Raw genomic sequence first — 10093 nt, forward strand, 5'->3', positions numbered from 1 at the left:
GGGCCGGGCCGGGCCGCTGGGGGCGGCGGGGCCGGTTCTGTCAGGCGCGGCCGGGGCAGCCCCGCGGGGGCCTCGCGCCGCGCTACTCTGTCGCTATGGCGACGGGAGGAGAAGCCCGCGCGCGGCGGCGGGAGCTCGGCTGGGGCGGCGGGGCTGTCGCGACAGAGTGAGGGTCCCCAGGGGCCGGCCGTGCGCGTGGCCTGGCGGGGCTGTCGCGACAGAGTGAGGGTCCCCAGGGGCCGGCCGTGCGCGTGGCCTGGCGGGGCTGTAGCGATAGGAGCGGGGTTCCCAGTTGCCATCCGTGTGTGCAGCCTGGTAGGGCTGTCGTGACAGGAGTGAACGCCCTCGGGTCTGGTGGTGTGTGCAGCCCGGCAGGGCTGTCAGGATTAAGAGTGTGGTCCCCGAGGCCGGCCCTGACAGTACTATCACAATAACAGCCAGATTGCCACGATAAGAGTGGGCTCCCCAGGGCCAGCCCTGTCAGGACTATTGTGACAGGAGTGGGGTCTCTGAGGCCAGCCCCAGCAGGCCTGTCACGACAGGAGTGGGGTCCCTGTGCACCCAGGGGTGGCCCCTGTCCCCCACATCACCCCCGGCCCCACAGGCCTCAGGTCCCTGCCGGATCCCTGCCCGTCGGCAGCAGGCCGGGATGGAGGCGGATGGAGCCCTGGCCCCCGGGGTGCTGGAGCGGGAGCTGCAGGCAGCGGTGGCGGCCGACGAGAGGCAGGAGAGGGAGAACGACGCCAAGCTGCGGGCCGTGCGCCAGCGCGTCCCCTCCTATGAGGAGTTCAGGTCGGACGGGGGACGCCGGGGCGGGGGGGCGGGTTCGGGTGCTTCCCTACCCCAAAGGGCTTCGCTGATGCCATCACCGAGGCTTTGCCCGGTGCCGGGTGCTCCTGCCGCAGGGCCGACCCAACCTCACGGGTGGGGTTTGGAGCTGTTTCTTTTGGATCTCCGATTTTGGGACCTCTTAAGAGACAAAGTCACCCGGCGGGTTTTGAGCTCCGACCTTGCTCTGAGAGGGGATCGAGCTGGTTATCTCTGCTTTCTGCTCCAGGTGGCCATGAGCGCAGCCTGGCAGGGCAGTAAACCCAGCTTCAGGGTTCCCAAAAAGGCCGAGGCGCTGTGGCATGAAGCCCTGGTTGGACAGAAACTCATCCTTGTTTAAGATTTAACCCCCAAAAAATCATCAGGTTGACCTACGTGGGGTAAGATCTCAGCCGTTCCTGCCGGGAACGGCCGGCTCCAGGGCAGGCCCTCATGGTGGCCAAGCTGTGGACCAGCAGCGGGGTGGCACACTGGTCTCTCACCCGTCCCCAGACACAGCACCCACCCTCCAAGCCCCGCCGGCCTGCCCTGCCCTCCCTTCCCTCCCCGCACACCCCATGCCGTGGTGGTGCAGAAGAAGAGGGTGACGCGTGTCCCCTTGCACCCTGCCCAGCTTCCAGACCCGTCACCGCCTTGTGTCCCAGGTGGTTTGGGAGCAGGTCTGTGGCCCAGGGATGGCAGGGATGCTCCGCAGAGGCAGTGCAAGGCGCTCACAACGCCCACCAAAGTCCTGGGTCCACCTATAGATCCATCTGTGGGAGTCCCTGTCCCTTGACATCCACAGATGGACCTATAGGTGGATTCAGGACTTTGACTATCCCTTGGTAGACTTATACGGGACGAGATCGAATTCCATTCACGGCTTCGTCTCCGCCTGCATTCGGTCGTGCTGATGCCTGAAAGGCAGGAAAACACTTTAAAATGGTGTTTTCTCCCCCAACCTTCTTGCCAGTCCCTAGAAGAGGATTCCTGAGTGATTTTTAAGCTGGTTTATCAGTGTGTTGGTAATGGTAGAAGTAATCTGAGGGAGGTAATGGAGCAGCTTCTCTCTGTGGGCGCAGCGTCTTCACTCATGTAGCCCACACTAGCACAGGAGGAGACCTGGACCCCTTCAAAGCTCTTCTGCCCATCATTGGGAGGACGTAACTGCAGGGATTCATCCCACGGGATGAGAGGAACCATGTGAGCCACTGAGTCCAGGCTGCTGTAGGTTAGTCGCAGATATCAGTGTACTAAGATGCTGAACTCAAGTGAATCCACAAAAACGTACCTGCACAGCGCACTGCAAGCTACGAAACAGTCCCTAGACCCTGTAAGAATTTAGGATCTTTCCTCTGGAAGTCACAAAGCCATAGAAACTTCAGTGTATCGTAAGAAAAAGGCAGGAGAAAACAGTTGTGCCAGTTCCTCGGGCTCTGGAGGAACTGTTGGGTGGAAATGCCCAGCTCCTGGGAGCGAGCCGTGCATACAGGGAAATTCCTGCTTCGTTAGTCCTGATGATTGGATTAACACTGAGCACGTGAGGAGGATGTGCCTGCCAAGTGCCCCATGCAGTGTCTTCTCTTTTCCTCTGACCCCCCTCTGATGCCTCATGATCTCATTTTGATCTTGTTTGATAGCATCCCAGACTGGTTTGGGTGGGAAGGGACCTCACAGCCCACCCAGTCCCACCCCTGCCATGGGCAGGGACACCCTCCACTAGCCCAGCTTGCCCAAAGCCCCATCCAACCTGGCCTTGAACACTGCCAGGGAGCCAGGGGCAGCCACAGCTTCTCTGGGCAACCTGGGCCAGGGCCTCACCACCCTCACAGGGAAGGATTTCTGCCTCACATCCCATCTCCATCTCCCCTCCTGCAGCTTCAGGCCATTCCCCTTGTCCTGTCACTCCCTGCCCTTGGCACCAGCCCCTCTCCAGCTTTCCTGGAGCCCCTTCAGGGACTGGAAGGTGCTCCAAGGTCTCTCCGGAGCCTTCTCTTCTCCAGGCTGAACAATCCCAACTCTCTCAGCCTGTCTCCATAGCAGAGGTGCTCCAGCCCTCGGATCACCTTCGTGGCCTCCTCTGGAATCACTCCAGCAGCTCCATGTCCTTCTTGTCCTGGGGACCCCCGAGCTGGACGCAGCACTGCAGGGGGGTCTCACCAGAGTGGAGCAGAGGGGCAGAATCCCCTCCCTCGACCTGCTGGTCACGCTGCTGGTGATGCAGCCCAGGACACGGTTGGCTTTCTGGGCTGCCAGCGCACATTGCCTGCTCATGTTGAGCTTCTCGTCTCCCAACACCCCCAAGTCCTTCTCCTCAGGGCTGCTCTCCATCCCCTCATCCCCCAGTCTGTGCTGATGTTGGGGATTGTCCCAACCCAGGTGCAGGGCCTTGCATTTGGCCTTTTTGAACTTCATGAGGTTCACATGCACCCACTCCTCCAGCCTGTCCAGATCCCTCTGGATGATACCTACAGCCCAAACTCAGAAATTGCCTCAGAGTATTTGATCTTGCTGAGTATCCCATCCTCTTGTTACCTGCAGGAACATCGTGCTGGCATCACACCTGAAGCCCCTAGAGAAAAAGGACAAGATGGGTAACAGGAGGAGTGTGTTGTGGAATCCCTGTGCAGCCCACGCCAAGGCCCCACAAACCAGCAACGTGGAGATACCCCAGGTGAGGGAGAAGCTTTCCAGGACTTCGTCCACATCTAAAAATTACTCCAGAATAATTTGGGGATTATTTTAAAGTGCGAGCATCATCCAGAAATATCTCTTCCCTCAAAGTCTCTGGGAATACCGGTGTTTAGATAACCACAGGGTTGTCTTGGCCCTTACTCCATGGCTGGTAAGGGCTTGCACCAGCTGCTCCAAGAAGAGTCTGCTTCAACCCTGTGGGAATATAAGACCAGCTGCACTGTGTCGGACCAGAGCTCCCAGTACCCTGCCTCTGATGGTGGCCAGGAACAGATTCTTGGGGAAGAGTGCCCTCCCTTGACCGCCCTCTTCCAGCTGGCTGCAGTTTAGAGGCCGAGCGCCAGGCGCGTGCATCTGGATCATCACATTTTGTAGCCACAGGCCGCAGATCTGCGAACGGAGCCAGTTCTTTTTCGCCCCGTGGTTTAATTATGCATGATACAGAAAAGTGCTGTTTCGTTTAAAACCTGCTGCCTGACGAGTTCACTGGATGCTCCTTAGTTCTTCAGTTGTGGGAAATAGTGACTAAACATTTTCTATCCAGGTCATTTGTGATTTGAGTGACATCTGTCCTGCCCCCTCCAGTAGACTCTGCCCACGTTGGAGACTCCTGGTCACTGGACATGTAGCCAGAGATGTTTCCCATAGATGTTTCTCACGGATTTTTTTAACACTGAATTTCATTTGCCTGTTTATTAGGAGATCCTTTCGTAACTCTTCTACAGAGCTTTGTGTTCACTTGGCCTGAGCAATGATCTCCCCAGAGCAAATTCTGTTCCTAATCCCGTTAGCGCTTGGGCTCAGATCTCCAGGGCTTTTCCATTTTGTGTTTAGACACAGCCTGATGTTGCTGTGCCTTGTTCTCGCTATCTGTATAAAAGCCTAAGCATTTTAATCCTCCTTCAGTCTGTGCGTCAGTTAAGTCAGCGGTGATGAGTTCAGCAGTTCAATTACATATTGTATAAAACAGGATTTCCTTTTATCTGGAGATGCCACATTGAGCTTGGATCTCTTTTAGTGCAAGCTCTCTGCCACGGACCCGTACAAATGCAGTACGTTATCAGACAGCATGTTTACATCTCATATCTTTTATCTCCTCACTCCTTTGATTTGCCTCACACTGCTCAAGATGGAGCAGAGGTGTTTACTGAACTACCCCGATCTCCAGGAGATCCTTTCCCGAGCACCAGTGGTGGATCCAGACTGGGCAGAGTGGTTCTGGTTAGGGTTGGGGTTGCTCCACCACTGGTCTGTGTTCATCCATGCTGGCTTTCCTGTCTCATCCATTCTGCCATTATTTTCCCCTGAAGTTCTCTGGTTTCTATGGGGCTTGAGGAACCTGGTATTTCTTTGTCTTTATGTTTTGCCACCTCACAAGCTTTATGCAGCTCTTTGTGCTGTCGAAGCCTGTATTGAAAACATCTCAGCCATCCACAGGTTGATTGGGGAGGAGGGAGGGGATAAAAATCTTTAAGTGGGAACAAAACAGAAGGAACTGAGTAACTATTTTTTTTCCTTCAGGAATTGGATAAACTTCCCAGAACCTCTGCAGAATTTTACAGAGATTGGCGCAGATGCTTCAAAAGCGGAAAAGAAAAATACCAGTTTTTGCTTGAACTCGGAGGGAAGGCCTTGGGCAGAATCTTTCAGGCTGATTTGGGCTTTGGCCTCCTGGGTGAATTCCTTGCAGTGCTGGCAGAGAACGTCTGTCATGAAGACAGAGGTGCCATCCTTCAGATCTTACAGAGCCTGTCGGGCACTAAGCGCTTTGGGTTAAATGTGGATCTTCTGAGCGAGTCGGAGAAAGAGAGCAGCAGGGATTTGTTTAGGAAACTGTGGAGAATGAGCAGGGATTGTTGGACCGTTGGCCATCCCAGTAGCCCAGCTGGCAGTGAAGCAGAGAGGGAAGCCCACCTCATGGATGCCAGCTTGCAAAAGGAAGCCGAGGAGAAAAGGATAGTGATGGAGCTGATGAAAAGTTACCAGGTCAGCTGAAGGAGCAGAAGCACCAGGGTCATGCAGAAACAGAGCACAAAAGAGGCTCACAGCTTGACTTTGGCATCACTGTGCGAGACAGCTAAACCAGATTCTTCTGGAGTGTTGTTACACATTTCTCTGTACCTGGGAGCCACCCAGAGCAATAGTTCTGCACAAATAAAGGTTAGTTATCTGAGGACTGTGTGGTGATCTCTGGGGCAGGGTGTCCTCACAGAATGGCTCTGTCGGAATCTCTTAGATGAGGAGAATAAAGCAAAACTAGGCTGGTATTTTTGAAAGAGAAACCAAAACCCAAATAGTCCCTTCCCTTTTTCATCTCTCTGTTGTCATGCAGGGGATTTAAACAACGGTAGTCAATGACACGTCATGTTTAACTGTGCAGCGCTGAAGGTTGAATGGGCTGATGGAGGTGGAAATGCTCTGCAAGGTGATGTATCTGGGACTGATCCAACCAGCTCTTTTATTATTATTTTACCTCAAACAGCAAGGCATGGGGTAAGGTGTCCCTGCCCATGGCAGGGGGGTTGGAACTAGATGATCTTTGAGGTCCCTTCCAACCCAAACCATTCTGTGATTCTATGAAACCTCAGAGATCCTGTCACCTCCCGGTCCTATGACCTTGGACACTATCTAGTTTGCTGAAATTCCACATAAATTGAAATTTAGAAGTAACTAACAGGCATCAGTCCAATAAAGAGACTCTCCAGGACTGCCTAATACTGCATCTAAATTGAATAGCCCTTGTTTTGGCTGCAGACTTGAGAGAGGTCCTCACAGGGCACAGCTCAGCACCTACCCACCAAGCTCTCTTGCAGTTCTGGTCTGGGAGGATCCTCGAGCTTCTCCCAAGTGCACTGAGCAGCACAGTGGATGTTACACTGCTTGGACTGCCTTGAATTCAGCTCAGGAACAACTGCCAGGTCCGTTTTGTTGCAAAACCCAGCTAAAGGAGCAAAAGGTAGAGTCACCTTGGCAGACTACAACCATCCCTCTCCCACCTTCTCTGTAGAACCCACTAGGCACCCGATTCATCTCTGAGGCCTGGCACTTGAATGTCAGGCTTTGTGCCATCTATATCTTTTCTACAGAGAAATTGTCCAGAGGCTCAGGGCTTGCGCTCACATCCTATGTCAAGGACGGGAACAGCCTGCTGCATCCCCATTACTTGGGGAAAGGCAAAATCCCCGTGGTTTGGTGGGCAGACTCAGGAGAAATGAAGTACAGGAGCTGTGGTGTGAACATTTAGGGGAGGATGGGCTCTTTGACCAGCTGGGATCAGTTTCCCAATCAGTCGGTTTGTGGTCTGACCTGAGCGTCTGCTTAAGAAGTGCCGAAAGCTGAGCCGGAGGTCCGGTCAGAGTCTGTGGGGAGCAAATAGCTCACCTTCACTGGAGCAGAGATGCATTTAAGGCCTCCAGGGCTGGTTCCAGCATCAGCCCAGGCAAGGGTGGTGTGAACAAAACGCCTCACTCCACAGCACAGAGAGGGGGAGTCCCAAACATTACCTGTGCAAAGGGCCTTCGGCACACAAACCCTTGGAGAGCCAACAGGGAGGATGTAGAAGTCTAAATACCATGTTTGAAACCTCTTCTGGGCTACAGAGGAGGGTCTGCTCTGGGCTCATTGTGCTCGAAGGGATCAGAACAATAATTAACATTTACTGCACGTGGTTCTTTCAAGAAGTCCTCAGTGGTTCCCTTGTTCCCACCAGCTTCCCACTGCTGCATCTCCCCTCCGTGGCTGTGCTGCATGAATGACCTGCCTGCTCGTTGTCCAGGACACAGATGGCAACGCTCTAGAGCAGCTGGGAGAGCGAAGAGGTTCTAGAGTCCGTGTCCCAGGGGACAGCCTGCCCGGGGGGACGCAGAGTGCTTCCCAGCAGATATTCGGCTGGGATGGGATACTTCGGCTGCAGTTTGATCCCTGCTGTCAGCCACATGCACTGGGGGGGAAGTCGTTTGCAAACCCCGTCTTTGCTGAAGGAGCTGGTGTGTGCACCATCCCTGCCCGGTGCTGGCACTGCTAACCCCACGTGCGGGTTCCTGCCGTCCCCGCTGAGGACGCGGTGGCTGGGTTGGTTCTGCTGAGACCACTCAATGTGATGGAGACGAGGCTGCCAGGAGCCACCATTCTCCTCTGCATGGTAGATGTTCTCCATGCTTTTGCAATTGAAGAGAAAGGAGATGTGTTCAAGAGAATGGCTTGTCCCGCTTTCCTGATGTTTGACAACGCCGCTTACTTGGCTGACATGACCTTCGAACTCCCCTGCAACTGCAAGCCCGAAGAGGTCTCTTCTGTCATCTGGTACTTCCAAGAGAAGGTGGGCAGCCACAAAACCACAGTCCTGACGGACTTTGCTGGCACCATGGTTGTGGATTCGGGCCATATCCGTGCGGGCAGTGATGTGCTGAAGCGTTTCAGTATCCGGATGTTTAGTCTCATCGTCTTCCGAGCCCAGGAGACAGACTCGGGACACTACCTGTGCGGCACTAAGAAAGGAGACTTCTTTTACGGCTACGATGTGGACGTGCAGCCCACCAAGCACATCATGGTGGCTTTTGTGGACAGAGGCCAGCACGTCCAGGATGACTACACGGAGAAGCTCTTCAGCCTCTTCACCACCTTCTGGGACTGGACCAGATGCGACCGCTGCGGGGTGAGAGGTGAGCAGCGACGGATCGGGCTGTGCTACCTGCGGAGCACCCAGCTGCACCCTCGCTATCGCGCTGCCATGCCCAACGTCACGTCCTGCGGCTCGAGGGCTGTCCCCGCACGTTTCCAGCACCGTGGCCGACTCCGGAGACCTGAGGTGGCCATCCGAAGCTGCATGACCCCTTGCCTGAAGGAGGAGGTCCCTGAGGACGGCGTGCAAGCCATCTCCAACGTCATTTCCAAGCTGGGCGAGAAGCCCTGGCTGCCCCGCGTCCCCACGCAGTTTCACAAGCACCCCATTGGAAGCGACCTGATCATTGCGTGCCCAGGAGCCCGGCCTGAGCACGCCGTGGCCTGGGACAAGGACTCTGTTCGGCTTTACCGCTCCCGCTACCTCATCAATGTCAACAAGAGTATGCGGGTCTTCATCGACCACGGAAACCAACTGCACATCCAGCGGGTCCGGGTCAGTGACAGAGGCACCTACTTCTGCTGGCGGGAGGGCAAGATGGTGGCCGGCTTCCGACTCAGCGTGATGTACCAGCAGCGGCGCAGGCGGACACTCAACGATCCCGAGACCATCTATGCCATCAAGGCCATCGGCATGAGCTACGTCCTCATCAGCATCGTCTTCATCGTCATCCATGTGTGCCGCTGCTGCTGGCGGGTGTTCAGGTGCCCTGCCAGGACATAGCATCTCCACCACGGCCCCGACGGGTCACTGTTACACCTTGCATCATTCTTGTTAGAAATTTCTAATATTCTGACCGTTAGAAATCAATGGGACCCAATTCTGCCAGCACCTACTCATCTTCTCTTTTGGGTCGAGAGAGCGACAGCGAGGAGCGATGTGGAAAACTCCCTGAGCTGTGGATTGGTACGGCTCCGTGGGGACAGGCGGGCATTTCACATCACCACGGCTGGTTCCTGGCCCTGCTGCTGGCTTGCGGTGGGGTTTCAAGCTCAATATAGTCCTTTTCAAAAGAATAGTTGGAGTTGTTGCAAGATTTTCTGGCCAAGCTCTACAGGCTTCTCGAACTGCATCAGTGATTTATTAGAGCTGATTTTCTAAAAGGCTGCTAAAAAGATCCACCAAACTATTTTAATCCAATTAATTCTTCCTTTTCTTACCCTTTTTTTTTAAAAAAACTGTTTTTCACTGCTGAGAACTTCGAGTGCCAATGTTTCAAAACACTCAATGTTCCTTTGAGCTCCTTAGCTGGAGCACACCCATTTTTTTAAATCTTTCCTTTTTGAAGGGGAAAAAGACATTTCCTAATGAATCTGGTGGATTTCTTCAGCAATTTCTCTGGTTTTGTTTGTTCGTTGTTTTCTTTAACTTGCCCATCTCAGCACAGACTTGTGAGTTGATATTTATGCCTGACAAAAGATGTCCTCCGAAGACGATGGCATCTCTGCAGGGTTTAGGTGGCCACTCGCTCAGCATAGAGCAGGATTTCCCCATGGAGCTCATCTCCACTCCTTTTTTCAAGGATGTGGCTTGGGGATTTCAGCTTTCCCCACAGAAATACCGCTGTCCTGGAGGCCGGGCAGCCTTGAGGGTCTCAGCGATGCACTTGAACCATGTAGATGACGTGCAGGATCTCAAATCCACCATCAGTCCTGACAGCTGCAGCTGATCCCAGGAGCTTCCCAGGAGCCGCAGCCTGGGCTCGTGCGGGGAAGGAGCTGGGTTTGTGGCTGAAACCCCTGAGCAGATCCCTTCTTCGCCTCCCTCCCTCCCGGGAAGGGGATCTCTCCCACCCTGCTGCCTGGCTGACAGCTCCGGGGGGGGGGGGGGGTATGCCTGCACCCACCTCCCCTGTGTTTCAACCCATGAAGCAGTGGCCATGCCTCGGGGTACAGCGCTCAGCTTGCATCCCCCGGCAACTTTGAGCCTGGTTTGGGCTCCCAAAGGGCCTCGCCACCCCGGTTAATCCCA

General features: G+C 54.7%; 2 protein-coding genes across 2 annotated transcripts; both read left to right on the forward strand.

Annotated features, from left to right (window-relative positions):
- The first annotated feature begins 146 nt into the window (after positions 1 to 146).
- On the forward strand, positions 147 to 5644 carry CCDC103 (coiled-coil domain containing 103). The gene is made up of 3 exons (XM_054801722.1): positions 147 to 792; positions 3349 to 3481; positions 5023 to 5644. The coding sequence occupies exons 1-3, from the start codon at positions 650 to 652 to the stop codon at positions 5494 to 5496; spliced, it is 750 nt and encodes a 249-aa protein (XP_054657697.1). The 5' UTR covers positions 147 to 649; the 3' UTR covers positions 5497 to 5644.
- A 1956-nt stretch (positions 5645 to 7600) lies between these two features.
- On the forward strand, positions 7601 to 8845 carry FAM187A (family with sequence similarity 187 member A). The gene has a single exon (XM_054801914.1). It carries the CDS (start codon positions 7601 to 7603, stop codon positions 8843 to 8845), a length of 1245 nt encoding a protein of 414 aa, XP_054657889.1.
- Positions 8846 to 10093: the final 1248 nt, after the last annotated feature.

Source organism: Grus americana, chromosome 22 (genome assembly GCF_028858705.1).
Source record: "Grus americana isolate bGruAme1 chromosome 22, bGruAme1.mat, whole genome shotgun sequence".
NCBI lineage: Eukaryota > Metazoa > Chordata > Aves > Gruiformes > Gruidae > Grus > Grus americana.

Bases quoted from the DNA above. Each gene is read 5' to 3' on its own strand.
- CCDC103 (XM_054801722.1), top strand. From the start codon at position 650: ATGGAGGCGGATGGAGCCCTGGCCCCCGGGGTGCTGGAGCGGGAGCTG. The intron at 793-3,348 runs GTCGGACGGGGG...TGTTACCTGCAG, and splicing joins CCCTCCTATGAGGAGTTCAG to GAACATCGTGCTGGCATCAC. The intron at 3,482-5,022 runs GTGAGGGAGAAG...TTTTTCCTTCAG, and splicing joins GCAACGTGGAGATACCCCAG to GAATTGGATAAACTTCCCAG.
- FAM187A (XM_054801914.1), top strand. From the start codon at position 7,601: ATGGAGACGAGGCTGCCAGGAGCCACCATTCTCCTCTGCATGGTAGAT.